The sequence below is a fragment of the Monodelphis domestica genome, chromosome 2 (assembly GCF_027887165.1).
Source record: "Monodelphis domestica isolate mMonDom1 chromosome 2, mMonDom1.pri, whole genome shotgun sequence".
Taxonomy (NCBI): Eukaryota; Metazoa; Chordata; class Mammalia; order Didelphimorphia; family Didelphidae; genus Monodelphis; species Monodelphis domestica.
In genome coordinates this window covers 486,003,453-486,029,956 of record NC_077228.1, presented here as the reverse complement: position 1 = coordinate 486,029,956, position 26,504 = coordinate 486,003,453, and the positions used below count along the sequence as shown (strand labels likewise).

At 33.5% G+C, this 26,504-nt stretch overlaps 1 protein-coding gene across 4 annotated transcripts in view; it reads right to left on the bottom strand.

Moving 5' to 3' along the window:
- Positions 1-23,639, bottom strand: part of LOC100009985 (bile acid receptor-like) — a 28,238-nt gene extending 4,599 nt beyond the window's left edge. Inside the window, exons 1-10 of one of the 4 annotated variants that reach the window (XM_056819247.1) lie at positions 15,841-16,325; positions 12,465-12,504; positions 11,022-11,146; positions 9,290-9,652; positions 7,013-7,153; positions 4,275-4,414; positions 4,066-4,164; positions 3,562-3,661; positions 2,126-2,254; positions 15-134 (exon numbers count right to left, since the gene is read on the bottom strand). In XM_056819247.1, the coding sequence (XP_056675225.1) occupies positions 15-134; positions 2,126-2,254; positions 3,562-3,661; positions 4,066-4,164; positions 4,275-4,414; positions 7,013-7,153; positions 9,290-9,652; positions 11,022-11,112 (1,183 nt within the window). In that variant the 5' untranslated portion in view covers positions 11,113-11,146; positions 12,465-12,504; positions 15,841-16,325. Of the gene's footprint in view, positions 1-14; positions 135-2,125; positions 2,255-3,561; positions 3,662-4,065; positions 4,165-4,274; positions 4,415-7,012; positions 7,154-9,289; positions 9,653-11,021; positions 11,147-12,464; positions 12,505-15,840; positions 16,326-23,485 lie in introns of those variants that run through there. The other 3 variants (XM_007485239.3, XM_056819248.1, XM_007485238.3) reach the window with 3 other exon arrangements.
- Positions 23,640-26,504: the final 2,865 nt, after the last annotated feature.

Sequence of the window (26,504 nt, the reverse complement as noted above, 5' to 3'; positions counted from 1 at the left end):
AGTGCCCATTTTACCAGATGTAGTAGTAGAAGTTGGACTCTCTTCATTGTGAGGGGTTTCCATAGAATAAATAATACTTTGATCTGTGTCCTGATTATGATAACATAGTGAATTATCAGAAAACCTTACAGCATCTGGTAAAAGAAGAAAACATAGTGTTGATATTTTTATTTGTTGTTCAGGTAATTCTGTTTTCTTTTATAGCTAAATGACAAAAACAGCACCTTTATTGGATGTGGCCATATCCATAAAAGACAAAATGGTCTTTCCAGGATGGCATAGTACAGGGAGTCTATTAAGCCTTAATAATTACATGTTGATTGATTGTTACTTTTACATACTATTGAAATGTTAAGAAAAGTCAAACAACATTTAATGAATTCTATGCAGATAGAAGATAGAGAACAATTCTTCAAAGGTTCTCTCTGATGCTTAAAATACAGAATGACTTCCTTGAAAGCCAAGTCATTTAAAATGACATTTTCACATGTATTGGGAAATAGTTTTTAATCAACTGATATAGAATAGATGGCCGTCTTTATCGCTAGTCAATAATGAAAGAAAAACATTTGCAAAAAGTAAAAATACTTGCTTGTCATAATCAGCTAAATCAACCATCTACCAAAATTAAAACTGTCCGTTTATATCAATTAATCAACAAACAAGTATTAAATACCTACTGTATTCAGACACTATACAAGGCACTGGGGATATAAAAACAAAAGACACAACAATCTCTACTCTGAATGAGCTTACATTCTAACAGGCTGGACAAGTATATCTATGCATGCACACATATACATATGGATCATATGCTTAATATATGTATTAATTATTTTTGTAATATGTAATATGTAATAATTAAATATAAATATAAAAAATATAAAGTAATTAAATGTAAAGCAATTATAGGAATCAAGAAAGACAGCAGAAGTTAGAAACTGAAGATAGGATTCTCAGAGGCAGAAGTGAGTGGGGAGTTTCATTTCAGGTGTGGGGGATGTCCAGTGCAAAGACACAAAGATGGCAGATAGAGTGTGGTCTGTGTGGAACAGAGAAAGGGGCAGTTTGGAGTGCAGAAGGGGGATAGCATATCACTGAAGAATTAAGGCTGAAAAGGGAGAATGAAGTAAGGTGGTCAAGATTTTGAAAGTCATTTATTTTCTATCATTGACATTTCATTCATGGGCATTTACATTCTATCCAAGAGGTAGTAAGAAGCCAGTGGAAAATCTCCTCAGTAGGTTTGTGGAGTATGAACTACAGTGGGGAGAGACTTGCAAAACTAAGATGGAGTAAGAGACTGTTCCAATACCCGATTACAATACCTGATTAGTTAGGGTGAAGGCATATCTAAGGTGGTACCTGTGTGAGCATAAAGAAGGGATCAGATGTGAAAGATGTTGTTTGGAAAGGGAAATGGCAAAATTTGGCAGCTGATTGTATATATTGAAGGAGTGTAAGAAGTTGAGAAAAATGCCTGGGAGACCAGAAGAATGGCAATAGATCTTTAATAACAATGAAAACTAACATCTGTATAGCATTTTACAAAGCAATTTACACATGATCTCATTTGATCCTCAAAAAATCACTCCATTTTATGGATAGGGAAGTTAAGGCTGAGAAAAGTGAAGGGAGTTTCCCAAAATCTGAAAACTTCAACAGAAATCAGGAAGTTTAGAAGAGAAGTGGTGTTGGGTGTAATAATAAATTCTATTTTGGACCTGTTAAACTTGAAATATCTCCTAGAAGCCAACTGAAAATGTCAAATAAGCAGTTGATACAAGATTGGCACTTGAGGAAAGATAGGCTGGATATATATATATACATATATATATGTATACTTACATGCATATATGTATATATACAATAGTTTGGTATATATGCATACATATATATCAAACATCAACTTAGAGTTGATAATTAAACCCATGGTCATCAAGAAAGCGAGTTCATCTTTTAACTAAGTGGAGAGAGAATGCTAATAAAACATGCAAGAAGAGAACTAGTAGAGAATAGAGTCACAAACACAGGGAAGGAAGAGAATATACAGAAGAAAGTGGTCAATAATGTCAAATACAGCAGAGGACAAAGAGGAAGCCTGAGAAAAGACTATCATATTTACTTCCACTGGATGATGAAAGACACTCATTAACTTTCTGATTATAGATCTGAGCTGAACGAAGGAACATTGCTTCAACCGTTGACCCTTTCAGCAATGCAATCTGATCCTCACTGGCCAAACTTTCAAATCCTATAAGAAAAGATGTCTACAGTTATTTGAAGTAATTATTGAAAGAAAAATTTCAATTATGGACTGAATCCAATTCAACAAATAATACCCTGTACCTCCAAAGATAAGTAAAATGCTTTTATTCATATTTGTGGTTAGTTTTTTTGCTAATGCAGACTGACTAATAAAGTTATTAATATGACAAATACTAAGTAATATGGATGATGTAACTGCAAAGTGCTTATTTGCAATGTGTTATCTGGATATGTTTTTTTCTTTTCTTTTCTTTTTATATTAAATTAATAACCATATTTTCTTTTATTACGAATGTTTCCATTTGTTCGCTTCAGACTGTATCTACATAAAGAAGTCAAACATACATAAAGAAGAACCAAATGGGTCATTTGACCAACTTGATTACCTAGTTTATCAAATCATCCAAAAAACAAATTTAACTAATCATTTTTACTGCTTTGATCAATTCAATCAGTCAAAATATTCCTAATATAATGGAAAGCATGCTGAATTTGGAGACAGGGTATCTGGGTTTGAATTCTTACCTCATTATGTAGCTGGGGAGTGAAGGAGGGGGAATTTCCCTCAGTTTGTCAATGAATTGCAGTGGAAAGTATACTGGATTTGTAGTCAAATAACCTAAGTTTGAATATTAGTTTTACCATTAGCACTTCTTTTATCTGGGGCAAGTCATTCCACTTATTGGGAACTTTGTTTTCTCAGTTATCAAAATGGGAAGGGGAAGTGATAGATAGACTATGATTTCTACAATACCTTCTAGTTCTAAATTTATGATCATATGACTAAGAGTTTTAGTTTCTTCATCTCTAAAATGGGTAACAATACCTACCTCACATGATTGTTGGGAAGAAGATGATTTGCAGACCTTATGTTATATAAACATGAGTTGTTATTGTGGTAATATATATATATATATACATATAAATATATATATATATAGAGAGAGAGAGAAGTAGCTGAATGTAAAGAAATTTATAGGGATATTAATTTTAAATTAGTTTAGCATTAGGCTCTTTCCCCCCTCAACTTTTAAATATTTGATAACCAGAAAGAACTGAAGGGGGGTTTTTCTGCTTGAATTGTTTCATTCCCTTTAAAATGAGGGAATATAGATTGAATTACTTGCCAGCTCCAGGAATGGGGAGGAAAGGGAGGGAGGGAGACATCTTGAATCCTATAACTTTGGAAAACTTACCTGGAAATTTGTTAGTAAATAAATAATAAAACAAAATGAAGGAATAAAATGAATCTGTTGTGTTTAATGTCTTTTCAAAGTCTTCAAGGAAAACTACCTGGAAGTCTCTTTGTAAAATCCACCAACACCTGAACATGAAGCACTGCTGTTTCTGAAAGGCGCAGGAAACTTTCCTCAGGATTTGCATATTCCTGGAGCTAACACACAAAAAATAGAATTAATGAAAATTAATTTTGTAAAAAATAATTGTCAAATTTTATTTTATTGCAATAGAAAACATATGATTTATCACTTGTTTATTTGGACATATGATTTGGGGTTTTAGTTTTATAAAATTACTGTCTTACAAAAATAAATAATATAGAAACAGATTTTGAATGAAAATACATATACAACCCAATTAAATTACTTGTCAACTCCAAGAGGAGGGAGGGAAGAGGAGAGGGAGAAAACATGAATCATGTAACCTTGGAAAATGTATGTGTCAATTTGTTATTGGAATTAAATAAAGAAAAAAACATTTTTAAGATTTTACATTATTGTTAGTGGGATGATGATATTGTTGACTACTTATTATTTCTTGTAAATAATGCCCACATACTAATTTCTTTGCTTCCTCCAGTGGAATTGTATATCTTTGATGAGCAGCCACAATGTGATCAATGAGCTGATGTTCCACTGGAGTTAGTTCTACTCTGTCCTGTAATTTTAAGAAAATATAAGGTGAAAAAATGATGTATATAGTTTCTTCAAAAAAAAAAGCAATCAAAGCAACGAGCAACTAATTTGGTTAGTGAAGAAAGTGCTTACCAGTTTTCTAGATCTAGTTGTAGATGATACAAGCTTATTGTCTATTCCTTCTTCTTCTTTGATGTTACAAAAAAAGCTATTCTTCTGCTTAAAGTTCTTTCGAAGTCGTTTGGATTTACACTGTACTTCCGTTAGCAAACCTGTAGTAATTCAGAATCCATATTTATAATGTGGTCATGGACCTTTGTTGAGGGAGCAAGAATGGCAGCAGAAGATGCCAGTTTTGCCCCTTCCCCCTCCACTGTTTCTAGAGTCCTTTTGATGCTTATTGGAGAATCAAGGCAATTTGCCTGTCTTGGTATTCAACACCAGTATAGAACAGAACTCAGAAAAATAAATAGAAAGGAATAGAGTTTATTCCCAGCTGGAAAAATTCAACTGGAGGTATTGACTAAAGTGAGGAGGTTCAAGGGGGATGGTGCATAGCCTGTAGGAAGAAGCACAAAAAGTATCCATGGAAATGTAAATTTAGTTTTCCTAACTTAGCTACAAAATCAATCCTTTTTTTTTTTTTGGAGAAGTTTAAGATTGGCAGTATTTAGAGCTACCTAAGATACATTTCTACTAGTATTTAATAGAAATTTGTCTCTCCAAACTAGAAACTAACTTTTCTTCTCTCAGACACACTATCTGATTAGTTCTAGGTTTGTAGCAACATACTTTACCAATTGATTTCTAAGGATAGACAATGTGTACAATAGTCAAATAGTCTTATCTATGTGTGAAGGTGAAACTTGGCTTTATATCACAGTGTCATGAGGGTATCTCATGAAGATGAAAATGAGCAAAGTCTCTTTTTGTTATTATAAACAGAAAAAGACATCAAACACATGAAAAAGACATCAAACACCTTTTTGTTAAATAGGAAATTTTCATATTGAATTGGTTAGGCTTAAAAAATATTTTTTTTACCTAATTAGGGCCTTTGTTTGACTGGTCTAGTCTAACACTAACTAGGAAGGACATTCCTGTTAATATTTATTTTTAGGTATAATGTCATTCAAAAATATTTCCTATATACTTATGCAGAGTGATTGACTAGGTGCTATGTTGTGATTCTCTCTAATACATTCCTTTTCTTCTTAATCCTGGCATGGAGGTGGCTCTCAGTTCTGAAAGGCTGAGATGACAGAGCACAAACTATGACAGATCTCATCAGGCTGGACAGGCTTTGAATAGTGGCTTGGTAATATGCTCTTTATTATTTAACAACCAGCATAGCCAAATACAGAGAGATCTATTCCTAAGAAGGACACACAGAGCCATGAGTTTCTCAGCTATAACAACTCTTAAAGTTGTAGAGAGATTATATTAGTAGAGGGATTGAAGGTGCCTTCAGAAATGAGGGAGACAGCATGCTCTACTGGAAAAAGCCCAGAAATTGGAACCAAAGGACCTGAATTGAATCCAAGTTCTGCCACTTACTTAACCTATGTGACCTTGTGTAAATCACTTCTTTGGATTACAATTTCCTTATCTATAAAACAAAAAGCTTACATTTATTGACCTCTAAGGTTCTCTCTAGGTCCAAATCTATAAAATCTTATGGTTTTGTGTTGAAGAAAGATATAGAAATTAGCTTCCAACCTCAAATGGCTTATCTTCTAGGCAAAGAGACATATTCTATGCAAATATATTCTAGGTAAATAACTTAAGGGACTTGATGAGCAATATGCTAAAAGTAAAAAGGAAAATTTTTCCAAATAAATATGTAAGTTATAAAAGGATATGCAGAGAGAAAGTCATTCTAGTCAAGAAAAGTTAATCAAGGAAGACTTCTTGGGAAAAATGAACTTAGAATCAGGTTTTTAATGACATGATGAGGTCAGCTAGTGAAGAAAATGAAGATTTTACAAGTGAAAGAAGTGTGTACAGTCAAAAGGAAGAATATAAGTAAATTGTATGGGGTGATAGGGAGCAACAAGTTTGTTCAATCAGATAAGTCTAATGTAGAACTTCAAAAGTCAAGCTTCCAAGTGTGAATTTTACATAATGGGCAGTAGAGATACATTATGTTTTCTTTACCAGAATAGGGGAATGACATGATGAAAACAATCTTTGTGGACAATTATTTTTAGAAGCTATAATTATTATATAACCATAAAATTAGCACAAATTAAAAGCAGAACAAAAGGAAGCAAGGAGTTCAATCTAGTGGTAAATAAAAAAGGAATGGCCAATTCTGGGAAATGTCACATAAAATTAATTGATAGGATGTTGACAAGGTGTAATAGGGAAAAGAGAGTTAAGAGTTGGAAATTACCTTCTAAGACTATGACCCTACTAGGGAAGTTGATTCACTTGTTTTTTATACATTAAGTTTTGGATATCACCTGATCCTCCAAGTGAAACTGTTCTCTTTAGATTCAAAATGGAAAAAAAAAAGAAATTATTATTTCAAAACCACTCATGCTGGATTCATTTTTTTAACGTTAAGGAAACTAATATCTATACAGGTATCATTGAATAAAGGAAAAAATAACTATGATCAGAAGCAAAATCAACTTAGTGTTTGTATAAAAACCAATTATCATGGGTATTAAAAAATCATTAATTCCCTAAATTTTGAAATTAATTCTAACTTTAGTAGCTGCTAAAGAACTAATATAAATTCTGACAGCACATAAATAAAAAGCTTATGATTTGACTATTTAATTCTCAATATGATAAAAATAGTCATAAAAAATTATAGCCCAAAGAGAAATTACCAAAAGAGAAACTAAGAATAGACAACTTACATTCTGCTAACATTCCCATTGCCTTACACTTTTTCAAACGGCACTCTTGACATTTTCTACGCATGTACATATCCATTTCACAGTGCCCACCATTCTTGCATCTGTATACTGCATTTTTGGTGATGCTACGACGAAAAAAACCTAAAATACATTAAAAAGAAATCAGTTATTATCTTACCACTGAGTATTGTAGTCAACTATTTTCATGTTTAATATTAATAATTGATCTCAAGGCAGCATGGAATGCGGGCTAGATAGTGGCTTAAGAGACATTAGTCTCAAAGTCCCAAGCCCTGCTTCTTACTTATACTGACTGTATGATCCTGGGTAAGTCACTTAGCTTTTCTGCGCTTGCCCTTCTGCAAGCAAGGCAACTTTCTTAAGGCTGTTAACCGTAGAACATTTGGCTACATGCATTAATAGAAAGCATTTCTTCTCCTAGAGTTCCCCTATACTGATGAAATTATAGGTTCAAACCCCCCAAACTAGTATCCTTTTATTGAAAGGTTGACTAAATGATTTTAATTCATAGAAAATGGGGCAATGGGATCCCTCCCTATGGATGTCTTTATTTAATTATCTTTAAATTGAATTCTCTTAATCCTCTTCTAATTGAAACAATCTATTCAGTCTAAACCAGAATTGTCCCATATATTGGTCATATTTGGCACTTAACATTAAATACCTCCAACAGCTAAAATGAAACCTTTTCTTTTACCATAGTGATTAAGTATCACTTAAATCAGTGTTATGATATATTGTTATTGTTTTTTAAAAGGTTCTTTAGAATATCCATTTTGCATGAGGCATTGCTAGGAATGGTCAGTGCGTCAAGTTCACCCCTTTATAACTCATATGTAGTTTTAGTGAGTTGCACTGAGGCTCTGGGCATCTAAGTGACTGACCTTACATAGGGCTAATGGGTCAGGAACTGAATCCAGTTTTTCCTGATTCCCCATTGAACACTTTGCCTATTAAAACCACATAACCTTTCATGGATGGTAAACATTTATTTTGCAATAGTTTCATCCAGTTACATTATTCATTTGGAACAGAAACAAGGCAATGAAGAAAGATTCTGCAACCTCAAAAAGTTTATCCAGGTAATTTTTCATACTTCCAAAATTCTGATTTCAACTGAAATATTCACTCACAGGCCATTGATCAGCTTTTTTTTTAAACCCTTACCTTCCATCTTGGAATTAATACCGTGTATTGACTCCAAGGCAGAAGAGTGGCAAGGGCTAGGCAATGGGGGTTAAGTGACTTGCCCAGGGTCACACAGCTAGGAAGTGTCTGAGGCCAGATCTGAACCCAGGATCTCCCATCTCTGGGCCTGACTCTCAATCCACTGAGCCACCCAGCTTCCCCCTCTGATCAACTTTTATAGCACCTTAGATTTGGAAATTTCTGAGTTCACTTAAGCCCAAACTCCAATTCAAAACAAAAATTGTTCAAGATAATATGAAAAGGTGTATTAAAGTTAAGCCCAATGTCAAATGACATAAAGTAGTTTGTATTATGACCTCAAACTCAATTAAATGAATGGGAATTCAGGATCTTGTTTTACATGAAAGCAACACACAGGTTCAGGTAGATGCAACTGGCAATAAAAAAAATGAAGGCAGAAAAATCAGTAAAATAAGATATTTAAATTATATGCTAAATACATGCCATTTTCCCAAGTGGAGTAGTCTTGCAGCAGTTCATCTAATCACACTCATTCTATTCTCACTCTGAGTGTGACTCATTACATTGCTTTGCTCCAAGCATACACTTCCACAAGTCTTTGTAACTTGTACTTGTAACAAATCATGTCAGCATTAGAGTAGGGCTTCTCTTTGATTCATTAATGCTATTTAGTTATTAATAATGCCTCAAAGTGCAAGAGTAGTGATGCAGGTAGCTCTGGTGAGCCTAAGAAAAGCTGTGAAGTGCCTAGGTATGTTGGTATAAGAAATACTCATTAAATAATGGCATTCACTATTAAATGCAATTTTCAACTTACATGAAAGGTCTTAGAAGGTATTGGTTGCACAAAACAAGGTTTTGCTGTATTGTTTAAATACTGAATAGTTTGTCTACATGTTAAATATCTGGCTTAAAAGAAATGAGAAACTGTTAGCTCCCTGACATTTTTGATTCACCATATATTTAATCACCTTTAAGTATACTAATGACTGTTATTATTAATGACTAATGCCCACTTCAAAAGGAAAAGATGATCATGTTAGTACTGCATATAGAAAATTTCAGTTTTTCTCTAATTTTTCTTACCTTTGCAACCTTCACAGGTAAGTGCATTATAATGATATCCTGAAGCTTTATCACCACAAACCACACAAAGTTCTTCTTGTCCTTTAATTCTTATAGAAGAATGATTTAGTTTAGATCTTTTTATTCCTGGATATCCATCATCAGGCTCATGAGTAACCATACAAGTGGGCTTATTTAATTCGCTGGTGCTAAGTATGTATTGCCCATCATTATACTGTGAATCCAAACTATATGCATTGTAGTGATTATGAGAAGGTAGAGATTGTAAAGTTGGAGAAAACTGGACAGTTGAATACTGACAGTAAGGTGCTGCTTGGTAATCAGGGTCCTGTAGCTGATAATTGATATGTTCTGGTAATACATCTAGATTTCATTAAAAAAAAAAGGAACAATAATATTTAAGAATTCAAAAAATACAACTATTTTTACATTCTAACACGTTTGTCATCATTCACTGTTCATTGTAAATATTTCACCTCTTTCTGGAGGTCATGTAAACTTACATTCAGCTCATTCTTCCCCTAAACCAAGAATGCATATTTCCCTCTCCTCTCTTCCATATTTCCCTTCAGAGCCCACTGAAATTGTTTCAGTACACTGTAGCCAAGGCAGTAGAGAACAGAACTGAAAAATTATCTCTATAATTTGTTTTTTTCACCAATACTTTTTGTCCAAGGTTCCTTGGATACTTCAAAGCAAGAGATTGCTTTCATTAGATTTCACTCTACTTGTTAGTGCTTTTTTGCTCTTCAATTTATCTTGTATTTATTTATCTGTGTACATGTTATATCCCCTCAGTAGAATGTAAACTCTTTTAATATCATGTCTGTGAGAGTGAAGAGAAGAAGACATAGAAAAATCTTGTGTAGATAGAAATGATAAGGTTTGGAGACACCTGTATGAATATGTTGGAAGAGAAAGAATAAAGAGACATGCATGAAGCGAAGATTGAGAGTCTGGGAGACTGGGAAGATAGAGGTATCCTTGATAATAATAGGAAGTTCAAATGGGAGAATTTGGGGAAGGGAAGAGAATGAATGAGTAAAGTGCTATGGGAGTGAGAGATGCTCAGGATATACTGTTGATTGACTGATATCTTTTAAAATGTTATCAAGGTACCCTGCCCACACAAGTAAACCCTTTTTTAAAAACATGATAAAAAGCTTACTTTTTCTTTCCTTTAAAAGCATTTGCATGAACATTAGATTTAATACTTTGATTTCAGATTGCAAAAATTATATTTAATACTCTAGAAACTAATAATATCTTTAGTCTTCTGGCAGGATGTGCCACGTGAAACATATAGCTAGTATTAAACACTAAAACTAGCAGACATTTATGCCACAGTAAGTCTCTCATGTTCCCTTTTCCCATTTATTTACTTTATTATATTAAGACCAATATATTCTGTTTAATTCAATAAGTCCTTTTGATCTTCAGTTTCACTTAAAAGGTACATATTCACTTTATTTTCATGAGCAGATGGCTCATTAAAATCATTCCAACTTTTATATTTACCTACAATTTTTTCCCAAAAATTATTCATTTTCCTCAGACTTGATTTATTATATTTACATACTTGCTCATTTTTGCATACTTTTAAGTTTCTTACAAGGCAAGGATTTGGTACTTTGGGGGTATATTCCAAACAAGTTTTTGCATCTTATACATATTTTCAACAAGAGATAAAAATTTTACTGAGTGTCTTCTATTAGGAGTTTCTGTTACATACCATAATACTGTATAGGTTCAGCAAGACAGTACCCATCAGATACTGTCACATAAGTATTTGCCATATTCTGGTCCAATTCCCACTGCTTCATTCACTTCAGTAAATGATGGGTTTAAGAATAAATCCTAAGGGAAACAAATTCTTTATAGATTATTTTAAAGTATGATTTTGAAATCTAGTAATCATTTATAAAAGAAAAGAAATCCTTTCAAGAAATTGAAGAAAAGAATGGAGCTTAAGAGGAAATGATACTGAGTGAGAGAAGAAATATCCATATATACTTTTGGTAGGAAAGTGTTGGTAATAACTATAAAAACCAAGAAAATTGAAAATATATTCTATCAGTTTCTCAATATTCTGTACTTTTGGGGGCAACTGGATTGCTCAGTCCTGGATAGATAACTGGGCCTAGAGGTGAGAGTTCCTGGGGTCAAATCTGGCCTCAAACACTTTGAAACTGTGTGGCTCTGGGCAAGTCATCACTTAATCCCCATTTCCTAGCTCTTGTTGCTCTTCTGCCTTGGAACACAGTATTAATTCTAAGACACAGGGTAAAGGGTTTTTTTTTAAAAAACATTCTGTTCTTTGAACTGAATTGTATAGCTGTTTATAATGTTTTCTATAGCTTAAGCATATTAACCTTGATTTTAAAGTAAAATAATTCAGAGAGGGCAAGTAGTCATACAGTTGGAAGTATTTAAAAAGTTGGAAAAATAATTTTAGGCAATAGTCTTTATTTTCTAAGTGTTCTCTAATTTATATTTTAATGCTTTGAAATAGCTATAATTTCCTCACTAATACATGTAAGGTCATTGGATTGCATGGTCTTTATGTCTCCTTTCTACTCAGATTCCCAATTATAGCCTTCCTACTTTTCATGAATTGCTAAGGCCGAAAAAATTCATATCCTAATGGCCAGTCATCTGGTAATGATCCTATTCTCAGAGATTTTTCAGTTTTAAGGCCCATCTGAGCCTACCTCTATGAATATAGCTTTTCAAGAGAGTCACCTCCTCAAGATGAGGCATTAAAGTTGGGTTGGGCTTTGGGGGGATGAAGTTATAGATATTTACTGATTAGTCTTCACAATCCCCTGAATTGATTTCATGTTGCCCAAATAATAATTGTATGGCATTTTTAAGAGTTTTCTACTCATTACACTTTTAAAATATGTGAATTTCTAGAAGAGGAATTAATAAAAAAAAATTCAATATTAGAACTAATACAATGTGAAATAAGTAGAACCAAAAGAATAAAATACAATGACATCAACAACATAAGTGAAAAGATCATTTAAAGAAAGTTGAGCTCCAAGTAATGGGAAAACCATTGAAGGTCCTAGAAATAATTAAATATATCTCTTCCCTTCCCCCTAACCCCCATAATAAAGAGATGGGAAACTGCTCAGATAAAACACTGTATGTAATATTAAAGTTTTTGTACTTGCTTGATTGTTTTTCTTTGTCACAAGGGCAAATTCAATCTGGAAAAGATAAGGTGGGAAATAACTGTGCTATAAATATAAAAACATCAATAAAATTGGGGGAAGGACTTGAGGACTGCTCTTAAGGCTCTGGGAGGGAATTCCCAATGGAGTAACTTCAAGAATACTGAATCATGAGAGCAAAACAAAACTTTGAATCACATTCTAAGTAAAAGAGGGTGAAATAATCATCTGACTTGGTGGCATAATATTTGAGAAAGAGCATTAAGAACTACACTACCCTTAGACTTATTATTTCAAACTCCTGCCAAGAAGACTTTTGGAACTATTTCTAGGAGTTACTTGAAAGAATATGATCCTACCAGACATGATGGCTCTGTTATCTCCATGCTCAAGCCCATAAATGATAAATAATTATGAATAATAAATAATTCAGAGAGCCAATCTCCAAAAATTGACAAAATATTTAGACCTTATGCCCTACATGAACGTGTTGAGTGTAAGGATTTTTAATGATATAGGACATTTCTGCTGTCAGTCATCTTCATTCAAAGTTACAGTGTTCTATTCTTAAAGTTATAGTAACATTTCACTATTTTTATCACTTGAGGATAAAGACTTGTCCATGTACTCCACAAAGGATAGGACAAAATGAAGGGAATTTTAAAAATCATATCATTATGTTACTATAACAAATTAATTTTCATAAACACACTGAAAATGTTTTTATTATGATTATTCTAGTAGTAAGCCAACCTGATCTTTAGTTCCTTCATCATCCATCAAATCCAATCTCCCAATCTTACCTAGAATAATTTAAGATTTAATGGATGGAAACACAACAGAAGTCATTATAAAATAATTTCAAATGGGGCAAAAAAAAAGTAATGGCCTAAGTAAGTTGTCAACTTCTTTCTACAAATCTTTAATATGATGATCCTCTCAGAAGCCAATAGCCTACTGTTAATAAATCAAACAATTTATTCAGTCAGTTGTTAATCTTCACAAGTCTTTTGGTCTCCTGCATTAAAGGAACTTGAACATGAGTCTGATTTTTGACAATCCTTCTGTTAAACTGCTCTTTAGTTCAGTTTCAATTTGATTTCAGATATGAGGTGAGAAATTCAAATATTTCAACAACTAAAATTAGAGATGAAAATTAAAAGAACTTGCTTTTATATCATTTCATTTTATTTTAAGTAAAGTATCATTAGTGTTCATTCAGGCTGAGTCTACACAATGGTAACCATCTAAACAATATTGAAATTTATTCAGTGCTTACTGCTGTGTAGGCAGTATTACCTGAGTGAGAATTTACTTTAGAAATGCTGCAAATGAAGCCTAACAAAGAAATTTTTTAGATTGATCGTACAGTTTGCTTTCTCTTAATTAATGATTTATAATTATGTTATATGCTTATAGCTATGCATCCATAATAATTTACACAAGAGCTTCAATTATGTCATTGTTAAAATCTGTTATGTGGGGATATAACAGGTGAAATTGCCTTATAACAAGATACTTCTAGTACTTCCATCAGTCAAACATCCTTAGACAATGTCTACAATAGACCTATATATTATACCGAATCATGGACTAATATGTCAAATTCTAACAGAATGGTTTTGATGTTCAAAATAATACACATATGCACTGTTTTCTACTCAACAAAACTTTTTAGTTCATTTTTTTTCTTCAAACCTTTATTATATATTACAAGAAGGTTAATCATATGGGTGCACATGTGTTTGTGTTTTAACTGTACCATGTAAAAATAGGAATAAACTATTAATTCATCAGGTTAAAGTTTAAAAATATTTTGGAAAATGATTAATAATTTGGACAGAAGGAAGTAATTAAAACTTTTTAAGTTGGCAAGTAAAGTGAAAAGTTACAATGGGCCTGGAATGCTACTATTTTACTATCTTTCCCAGTAAATATTTGTTTAAAACAGAAGCTACTTAGTTAAGAAGGGTGCTCTTATCTGTGGGATCAATTTGGCATGGACAAAGTCTACATTTTTTCTTTGGTAAAGGCTTCTTTTTAAATTGGAAAGGAATATACATTTATTAAATTTAACAAATTTTAAAATGTTTACATTTTGTTTAACACTAAATTCAATTGTCATGTGTTTTATAGCATGTGTAAAAGAAAGTCACTATACACTGATACATGGTTTTAAAATTATATTAATTTTATCATAAATAGTAAAAAATATGGAAATATGCACATTAATACTTTTGAAGTTGTGAAAAAAATCTGTAAAACAAAAAAGTCAGTGCAATGGAAATATTACACTAGAAAAACAGTTTTGTTTTCACTTTAGATACTTCTAATTAGTATAGCAATCTTCAATGAAAATTTAGTTTAAAATTTTATTTTAACATATTAAGGTTTTTATAGCCTAAATCTTTTTTAATAATCTATTAGATTTATAAAAAATAAAAAGAATTTCCTTGGAAATATGAAGGATAGTTTCTCATTCTGTCTAATTTTTCCAACCTCTGATTATGTTATTTTTTGCCATAAAAACCTATCAAATATTTTTAAAATATGTAAAGAGTAGTTCTAATTAGTAGGGACATTTGTTCCAATAACTTTCACAACATAAAAGGCATAGAACAAAATTTCAAAGGTGCAAAACCAGTCAATTTGAAAATTATTTTAAAATTGAAAAATAGGTTGAGATACTTTTTAAGTCAAATATGTAGAGGTAGGATGTAAGCAATTTCCCCCTTCTATGTTTCTTTGCCGTTTAGGTTAGCTTTATACTTGTAGTGTAAGTATATTCCTGCAACACAGCCTTGCTTCTCTTCAAGATTCCTTTTTCATAATATATTTCAAAATGTTTAACTATATATTTAAAGATTTTGGCAATTGCTCCCCCCAAAAAGGGTTTCCTGAAGTTAAGAAAGCTTTTAATGAAGGATTTTTGCATATTCATTCATTACAATAAAGAATTGCTTTAAATAGTTTCCTAACACGTTGAGTGTTGCATTGTCTCTCATAAGTCCAAAATTCTATTATATTCCAAGTCATCTAAAGTACTAGCATAGTACAGCAATGTCTTGGAATTCCGGAGGAGACAGTTGCAAATAGTCCCCTATGTTTAACTATAGTTCTTTGTTAAGAAATATATTCTTTTGGATAGTTAGTGCATTTTAAAATGTATTTGTTTACATAACAAAAATTAAATTCATAAAAGTGGAAATTCAAGTCTAAAAAAGGCATGTTTTCATTTACATTTTATATATTAACTGTTTGAAGCAAATAGCAAATATATTATGTTGTGAATAAATAATGTGCAAACAAAATTGAGGCAACCTGGAATTATAAAATTCATAGCTCTTTTTAATGCATAAATAAAATACTCACAGATGGAAGATAAAACTACAGTCTGTCCTCTTCCATGCAGAGTGAGTTGAGTATATTATGATTCAGCAATTACTTCAGCTCCTTGATGTCCAGCTGGAGCAAACTGGGCCTTTCCCCTATTTATCAGGGTTTAGGTTTTCTTTCTTTCTTCCTCTTTCTTTTTTTTTTTTTAATATATACTTAGGCTCCAGACATTCTACAGAGCAATGTTTCTGCTCTATCTGAGAGACAAGCTTCCCACACAGGCCTTCTTAGGGTCAAAACAAGGGCAACTGCAAGCTGACATAAATCAAATAATAACTGGATCATCAGGGATACAGGCCTTTGGGACCTTCGCGTCACACTTTCCCAGAGTTCTCTATTATTTACTTAATAAATATTTTGTTTTCTTGATAGGCTTTGACGTCCTCCCATGTTGGTTGCAAAACATGGCTATCTCTATTCACTAATAGGTAGCATTCTCAGTATAAGCTCATTAATCCAGACCCTACAAATTCAGAATTTCTGATACTCAACCTTATTTTATCATCATGATATCTAACATGAAAGTATTTACTTAGCAAATTAGTATAAGGATTTCAGCTCTCATATTTAAGTGGTGTTTTGAACTACAGCAGCTTAGTTGCTCATAATTAGATATACTTACTCGTTAAAATAAACCTAGGGCCAACTTCCACTTCTTTATGGTATATAAATATATTTCTTTAGTCTATATGTGAAACTTTTCAAGAATTCAGACTGTCCTCCCTTCCCTATTAGTGTAAATTAATTAGGCTTTACCACAACTTAAAATTAATAAATGAAGGCCCATGCAATGGATTCATTCTGACTTCTAGAGAGAATGCTGGATTTGGAGTCAAAAAGGTCTAGTTACAAATTTACTCTCAGATACTTGTTAGCTCTATGACCCTAGGAAAGACACTTAATTTTCCCAGGCTTCTCTGTGTCTTCATCTTCATTTCCAAAATGAGACTTTAATAAGTTCTACTTCAGAACATTATCAGAATCAAATGAGAAGATGCACGTCAAGACCCTGGACACCTTAAGACTTTTATTTTTATTTGAATTTTATCCTTTGAAACCACTTATTACTTTTACACCTTCACAGTACAACCTATTCCTTTTAATTATTTTATGGAGCATTAACATTAATCCAATGAAGCCCGGGACAATGTACTAATGTACTAACCTGCTTCCCTAATTTTATAAATTACATTTAATACAAATGTATGCAGCAAACTTACAAAATCCACTAAATGCCTGCACATAGTCTTTATACTTCACTTTCCTGTTTAAAAATGGTCTGGACATGCTTTACTATTCAAATATATTGCCAATATATGGTACGTGAAGATTTGTAGAAATTTAACCTAGGTCACTTTGTTTTAAAATTTAAAAACAAATGTGCTTTTAAAATTTTTGTTACCCTCAGCTATATAGGCACACAGTGATCTATAACATAGAATGATATTTGGTACAGAAAAAAGTTTAGGATATTTATATAATAAATCAAGAATTAATAGTTTTAAAAGAAAATAAGGGGGAAGCTAGGTCTGCCAGGCCTAGAGACAGGAGGTCCACATTTCAAATCTGGTCTCAGATATTTCCTAGCTGTGTGACCCTGGGCAAGACACTTCACCTTCATTGCCTAGCCCTTACCACTCTTCTGCCTTGGAACCAATATACAGTATTGGTTCTAAAATGGAAAGTAAGTGTATAAAAAAGGAAAGAAAATGATAAAATTATCAGAAACTAATGAAGAGTGTTAAAGTTAGAAAGTGCAGTGGAAAGAGCCCTGGATTTGGAATGAGAGGACCTACATTTGAATCATGATTCTGCCAGTTATTGTCTAAGTAACAATGGACAAATCTCTAATGAATTGCTTTAAGTCCTAAATCCTAAACCATGTACAGGAATTGGAAATTAAGAATACATATTCAGAACTGGTGCTTTATAATCAGATAGGATCTCATGGAACAACTAATCTAGCATACTTTTAAATTTATTTACTTATGTGTTTGTTTTTTATAACCTGGGAAGTTAACTCATGGTGAAAAACAGGATCAAAGATTTTCTGAGTATTATTTCTTCATCTAAAATCCTATTTATGTTTATACTTAAAATTCAAAGATTTATGGATCCTCTACAAGCAGATATCTGAATATAATCCTTAACAGAAACAAAGATGTAAAAATAATTATCTTAAGGGATAATATACTGTCAATCTGCCCAAGCAGACCCATTTTGCCTTGGATCTCCTTATTTGATATTGGCTACTTTTCACAAAATTCTGAAAACTGAAAAACACAATTATAAAAACACAATTCTGAAAATTCTCACTCTTTGTTCTGAATATTTTGCCAGAGCAATAGATCCTTTAGACTATTTTCTCTACACTCCGCCTGCCAAAACACAAAATGACAACTCAAACTTCAAAAGAATCATTAAAAATTCTGGCATTTCTTTGGATAAGATACCAGTGAGAGCTTTCCTAACCAAACTGCCCTTTATATACGCTAAGAGAAGAGAACAGAAGATGGAATACCTCAAGTATCCTCACAAACCAATAATGGTCTTCAAAATAAACTTTGTAGTATAAGAAAACGTTCTCTATTTTGTCATACTTTTCCAAAGACACGATCTGCAGTTGGAGGTCCTTAGTGAGGGCTCTGAATGCCTTGTGTAGTGCTCTTTGGCGTATTTGAATGTCCTGAAAAATCTATGAAAGATACTAGCATTTAATGTAAGACAAATAGAGTATATTTTGCCTTATATTATTGCACTTTGGAAGGGGCACCATAGGGTGGGGTTAAGCAAAATACTCTAAACAGAGATTGCCAAGAAATAAGTTTAAGAGTAGGTGTAAGCACTCTCTACCAACTCCCTTTACCAATTAACCTTTTCCCCCCAAATGTTTGGGGTTTCTAATGGTTAAAGGAAATCATGTTCAGCACAGCTGGATCTTTTCTACATAATTGACCCATCCTGCTTGATCTGGTATTGAATTGTTTACTCCATTTTAGTAATTAACTATTATCAGCCTCATTAATGAAACATAAACCACCTCTTATAATCATTTATAAAACACTTGTCAAACAAAATTTAAACAAAGAACAGGATCCCAGCAAGTAACAGGCTTTTAAAAGCTACTGAAATGGATTACAGGAGTCAATTTGGTTACTTTGTTGTTGTTTTTAATTTTTTTTAAGAGAAAGCTAAGGATCAATAATATTCTTGTCATGAATCTTTTGTTTGACATACCTCTCTTATACAAGGACAATTATATTTGTATAGTAATGTTGATCTACTCATGTAAAAAGCTGATTTTTGAACACTTATTTCTCTTTAAATTATATAAACCAGATTCCCATGAATTCATTTCATCTCAAGAAACATTATTGTTTATTCTAGTTAAATTTGTGTTGAATGAGGAGAAAAAAAGCATAGAAAATGGTAGGAAATGGCTTAGATATATGGAAAGGAAAGGATAGAATGGGATGGAATGAAATGGGATGAGATAGTAATAAGGCAAAGAAGAGTGGAAAGTTAATTCAAAATGTAAGGAATAATAATGTTTTACATGTCAACTAATGTTAGTAAGATACCTAGGTGGCTTAGCATAGTGAATAGAGTGATGGGCATTGAATCAGGAAGCCTTGGGTTCAGATCTCATTACAAACATCTACTTGCTTAAGGATCCTAAGCAAGTCACTTAAGTAACTCAAGCAACTCTGTAGGACTTACCTATTAAGTCTTTAGGAAGACTTAGTCATTCATTCAACAAGCATCTATTAAATGCCTTCAACATGCTAGGCATTATATTGGGTACAGGGGATACAAAGAAAAACAGAGTCCAATAGCAAAGACATAGAAACAAAGCAGATGCCCATTTAATAAACAAATATAGATGGAAAGGCAGAGTCCTGTGCTATATAAGAAATCATGAATATTATTAAAACAGAGGAGAATGGGAAGACATGTACTGATGCAATAGAAAATAAGCAAAATGAGAAAATAAATGTATACAATGAAATGTATACAATAGATACAATAGTATATAATAGAAAGGAAAAGGACAATAACAATATAATTTTTAAGATTCTGTGAAGTTATGATGACTATGATTGGACTTTGAGAGGGGAGAAGTTTCTTCTCTTTCTTTGCAGAAGTTGGGGACCACAGGTGGGGAACACTGGATATGTCAGACTTTGGTGAAATGTTTATTAGTGTTAATAAACTAAGTTGGTTTTTCCTTCTTGTTGTTTTTTGAGGTAGGTGATAGTTCTTGAGAGGAGTTGAGGGAAAAATATAATGGGAAATAAAAGTGATGTGAAAATCAAAAATATCAAAATGAAGTTTTTAAAAGAAAATCTCTATCCTCAAGGAACACATTCTATCAGAGAAATCAAGATGTACTGACACAAATATGTGCAAAATAAATACCAGGTAATTTGAGGGAAGGGCACAAGCAGTTGGGATAAATAACAAAGGTTTCATGTAGGAGATGGCATTTGAACTGAATTGAGAAGCAAAATATTCTAAGAGGTGGAGGAGAGAAGGAATGTATTCAACAGAGGCAGGACAGCTGGGTAGCTCAGTGGATTGAGAGCCAGGAGAGGGCTAGAGACAGGAGGTCCTGGGTTCAAATCTGCACTTAGACACTTCCTAGCTTTGTGACCCTGGGCAAGTCACTTAACCCCCATTGCCTAGCCCTTGCCACTCTTCTGCCTTGGAACCAGCATTGGATGAAGGTTAAAAAAAAAAAAAGAATAGAGGAAGGAGACATCATACTGTGTGAATAGAGAGAAGGGGGACAGAAACAAAAGATGTAGAAATGACAGTATTTGGCAACTAAACGGGACACATGGGGCAAAAGAGTGAGAAGTCAATTATAAAACTAAGTTTATCCTTGGGATTTATCTAAAGAGATTGATGTGACTACACAGGAGACACATCAACTTACTTAGATTTTTAAAAGAAAGGCACAGACTTCCAAGTAACATGACCATAATAAAGATAGAGGACTAGATATTTTCTCTGGCTCTCATGAACTTTATAACCTCTCCAAAATAGATATTCTGCATAAGAGATAAGGCAATCTCAATTGTCTAGTCTAGGGTTTTAGGGACCTGCTCCATTCCCCCTCTTCCCAGCGCCTAAGGACATTTCTTGCATACCCTACCCCATTGTCCAATCTCCCAAAGCAAGCACTTTCTCCCTCAACTCTCTCTGGTAATCTGGGGGCTCACAGACAGTTTGAATTTGCCCTCCAGGCCCTTGAGCTGGGAAAAGATTTGCCAACCTTGGACTAGGGCAAGAACCCAAATGAGGTCAAAATCCAGCAAACTAACAACCAAAAAGTCTAATACTCTCTCTTAACCATGCACTCAGCACCCCCGCCCTGGCCACCCATCACACTCTGGCAAACAGGATGCACAAGATGGCCCATGGGCTTGCTGTAGAACTCTCAAATCTGCCCCTGCCCCAGTGCTGAAGAGATCCAAATAGTAGATGTTTGATCAAGCAGTCAGTCAGCAGTACAACAGAGATCTGCCAGAGAACTCAGAAAGGACAAATGTGTGACTGTGAAGTACTTCACTAAGCCCGAGGAAAAGCAATAGCCAGCTCTCCCCCCACCAGAAGTCCCTTGGGCCAGAGATTAAGGCTGGTGAACCATAAATTGCCCAGGGTATGAGGAGGTTGAGATGGCTTTGAGATCTAGCCTCACAGAGAAACCTCCACCAAAAAGGAAAAAGTCAGAAAGTGAACAATAGGAGACAATAAAGAAAAAAGGCTGAAATGACCAAAGATTTTATGAGGAGAAAATTAAATTTATAAAAACAACAGATAAAACAATAGAGAAAATAAGACATTTGGGATTTTTTAAGTGCTTGGCATATAGTATGTACCATATAAATGCTTATTCCCTTCTCTTCCCATTTTCTTCCCTTCCCTCTAATAACAGAAGAGAATATAATCTCCAGATAAGGTGAAAGGTTTTAGGCATCTATGAACAAATATTGCAAGACAAAAGAAAATGAATCAATACCTGATGACACAAAGGACCTCGTGGATTCCCAAAAGAGAATACAAAATTACAGTAGGCTGTCTTCAAGAGGTTCAAGGGAGAAATGAAATCATGAAAACAAAACTTAAGGCCTACTCAGCAGAAACAATCAATAAAATGGAAAAACTTGAATACATGATAGAGAATTTCATCAAAGAAGCAAAAGAGGGAATAACTGATAGGAATGCAAATACATGGAAGTAAAAGGCAATTTGGAAGAAGAGAAGAAAGAGCAATAGCATTAAAAAAAAAAAGCATGATCTCCATATAAGCAAAATACTTTGATCCTAAGAAAGGATGCATAGAGTCACTCTAAGGATTAAAAGACTCACAGAAGAACACAAGTTGAAAAACCTCAACACAGTGCAATAAGTTAATACAAGAAAATGCCAAGGACTTCTGAATACAGAAAACAGAGTATCTATCTAAAGAACCCATAATTTGTCTCCAGAAAAAAAAAATGGGGCAAACTCCAAGTAACATAGTAGTTAACTATTCTTTTGACAAACAACAAATTCCACAAGCAATCAAAAGAAAGAACTTCAAAGAAAAAAAGAAAGGAAAACTTAATAACAAGGCAATTTTGCATCCACCAAAAACCAGAGGAAGGAAAGGAACAATGTATTCTAAAAAGCAAAGGACCTCAAGATGCACCTGAGGTGACCTGTCTTATAAATCTGAGTCTAACCATTAATGAAAAAAAAAAGGCAAACTCTAAAAAATTCCTAGAAAGAAAACTAGACCTGAAGAAATTAGTTTATTCTCAAACATCCTAAACAACAGAAATACAAGAAAGATAAGCAAAGTTAGCAACCAAAACCAACCACAACACTAAGAATTTTTTTCCTAAATGCACACAAGGGGACAAGATTAAAAACAGAAGTCAAATGGAATATAGGAAAACAGGCTTGAAACATCATAGTCTACACTTCACAATAGGGCAGCAAGTTGGTGCAGTGAATAGAGCACTAACCCTGAAGTCAGAAACACTCATGAGTTTAGTGTGGGCCTTAATCAATACTGGCTATTGGCCTCCCTTGACAAGTCAGGTGCCTCCCATTTTTAACAAGCATTTCTTTATGTGGAACTCAAAGCTCTGAACTCCACCATATCACTCTACTGGATATTCCGATCTAGAATCTTCCTCTGCGCCTCCTGGTGAACCTAAGACTTGTGGAGTATTTGAAGTCACAAAGTCACTTCCAAGCCTGAATACATTCATCTGAGGTTGAGGTTGGTACTCCTATATGCAGGAGTAAAACACAAAATAGAAGAGGCAGCTTGGGTTTTAATATTGTAATAATTCAGTTTTAATGGTTTGACTAAAATATATGAAGATTATAAATAATAATGGTGGTCCCCAATTCAAAGTATTATTGCTCAAAGTCAAAATTACTTTTAACTGCTTTTATTTTAAAAAGAGGTGGAAAGAGTGAAAGCAGGGAAATACAAAAATATAGAGAAGACATTAGCCTATCTAATTAAATAATGCTCTGATGCTCAACTCAGCCAGGACTTGTTTGTTGACCTTTAACCAGAATTAAACTCTCTCCAGAAGAAAGCTAGCTATCCACTCACCCAAGCTCCCTCCAAGAGGCAGGTCAAGGGGATGACTCAAGCTGAAGGTGACTTCTGAGGCCAGCTTTCTTCCTTGAACCGACTTTCTTCTTGAAGTTCAAGTCCTTCTTCAAGCCAACTATATAGTCTCTGGCTGGAGTAAGCAATAGATGTACTTGAGTTACCAAATGCTCCCAGCCTCAAGACAACTAGGGCAAGGAAAAGGACAAACTACCTTTTTCTAAGCCCTTATAAAAAGAGGTTCAAAAGCATTGTTGATGAGAAGAGCTTAGCCTCCTGTAGATCACTAGCTTTTAAATGGCTTTTGCATCATTGACTCTTATTGTTCATTTGTTAGTAAGGTACTGCTTCCTCATTTCAAACCCTTTGTATGAAATCAGCTGTTATTAGAAACAGCCAGGAGCTCTGTCATCCCTTAAAGTGTGCAAGCATTTCAGCACTGAACAGGGACTCAGGGTCAACTGAAAGCCCCTATTATACTTATGTTCAGACATACTTTCTCCCTCACACCCAGTCAAATATAAACTTTTGACAAGAGATTGTTTCATTCATTTGGACTTGTAAAAATAGCATTTTTTCTACTTTCAAAAATTATGTATGATTAATAAAAAATTTAGAAGATTGTGTATTAAAGTCTTTTCTTAATTTATATTGGGAAAAACTTTCCCACTCTAAAGTTCTCCACCATTTCACAATGGCAGAGAGGTGAGCTGGGTTTCTTAAAGGCTCTATCAGTTAAGCCCAAGATTTGGCAGACCCTCTCAAACTAGAAAGGCTTTGTGTACAACTGACAGTGTGCCTAGCTAAGAGCAGAGAAGCTCATTATCAGAGAACTAAGGACAAGGGGATGAATATTTCTGGCCAAAGCTCTTATATGTTTTACTAAGGAATAGAAGGATGACCACCTACATTAGGGTTATGTATTAGTACCCATACAGTTGAAATCACACATTTTTTGAAATATTGAAAAAGGTATATTTTTGAAGGTAGTAGAATAGCAAAAACCCATAGAGCCTGATTTTGTGTCTGATCCTCTTTACCTTTTGTAGATCCATCACCAATCTATATTCATGGGCTGTTAATAAATCAGATATTTTGGGTCTAGATTAAAGATGTGTAATTCAGTTCTCTGAAATGTTTTCATTCTTTCCTTTTCCTATTCATCAACAATTGCTACCCACTATAGGTACACTACTAAGGAAGCTAGGGGAAGTGAGTATTAGCTTTTATTTATGATTTTTAATTTATGACATGTGTAGACTTTCTGGACATTGTCATGTTCAGTGCATAAAGGATGCTAATATGCCTTTCTAAAGTATATTTTCTCAGGTTGCAATTGAGAAACATTTATAGTTCAAATTTGTTTTAGATTTTAAAATCACTTTATTATCTAATTTATTTTGCATATATCCCTTAGAGGCAAATGTTGCAAGTATTATAATCCTTACTTTATAGATAACTAACTTGAAGCTCACAGAGGTTAAGAGCTTTTATAAGCTGATGGAAACTGAGAGGAACTTTTTAAAAGCAGGTTTGTTTTATTGATAATGCTCTGTAGCATTTTTTAAAAATTCAAGGCCCCTTTTTGAAAACATAATTATCTAAAGTTCCATATGTTTTGTTTCTTTTCAGAAAGGCAAGTCGCCTCTTTTTAGTCTGCTCAATTCCTGTCAGAATGAATCATATATATTTTGATAAGATGCAGTTTCAAAGATAATAGTTATTTAAAAGCATTAAAGCATTAACCTTTAGCAACCTCATTTTTCACTATGTACATATACTTGAATATTTAATCAAACCAAAGTTAAGAACTAAAATGTTGGAGTGAATATACTTACCTATTCTCTTCAGTTTAAAAAGAATAGCTATGATAAGAAGCCAAAGGCATTAGAAAGTGAACAAGGCATAAAACATTGTCTTGAGAATTCTGTATACATAGTGAAGTTCTCTAGATATTCTTTGTTCAGAAAACATTATGCTAATTGCAGTAGAATACTTTAGGATTTTGTCAGTGAGATATATGGACACTCAAGAAAGACATATAATTCATGAACGAAAAATCAAGTGGATGAAGAACAAATATTGTCCTGATTGTGGCGTGCAAATTGGAGGACAATCCATCAAGTTGGCCCATTAGAGCTTCATTCTCTGGGGTTAACCACCATATGTCAACCAGCCTTTTTTCTCTGCCCAGTCGCTCCTTTCTCCTTTCTTCATTGATAAATTATTCCCAGAATCTCCCCTTTGAGGAAAGGCCCTAAACCAATTATCTTTCATTCCCTAGACTTTGCCAATATGTCTCATACAGGTAATATTTCAGACACCTCAAAAAAAAAAAAAACTTTCCAGTTCCTGTTTTTGTTTCTTTCCTCTATTAGAATATCAACACTATGAGGGCAGGAACTTGCCTTTTGTTTTTGCTTGTATTTGTATTCCCAGTGCTGAGGAAAGTGCCTGACAGATAAGTAAGTGCTTAGTAAGCATCTGTTGATTTGAATTGACTTAGTACATTAATTTGGGACAAATACTATAGGTAGGCCATGAGCCAGGGCCACTATGATAAAAGGAAAGGAACACCTGACTTGTCGCCAGGAGAGTCCTAGTATCAGGTTCCCACTTACCAGTCATGTGACCAAGAACATGCTCCATGAACTTCATGTAGAATGTAGATACTATCTGGAAGCAGTCATCTAGTCATCTTACAGGTTATTATGAGGCCAAACAAGATAATAAATATATATATATATAATGCTTTATAAGGTACAATATAAGTGTCAACTGTGATTATTATTGAGAACAGACAGAAGAAGAGGACATGAGTTACAATTAGAAAGTAGTATAGAACTTTCAGTGATCCCATACTACTATCTGATACCAAAAACATCTATCTATCTTTTAACAATATTCTCCCAGTGATGCTATGATTATGATTCATAGAACATCAAGATCTCAACAAAAATTATTGTGGGAAATCTATAAGGCAATAAAATAACTAATAGGAATACCCTTTAGGTTCTTC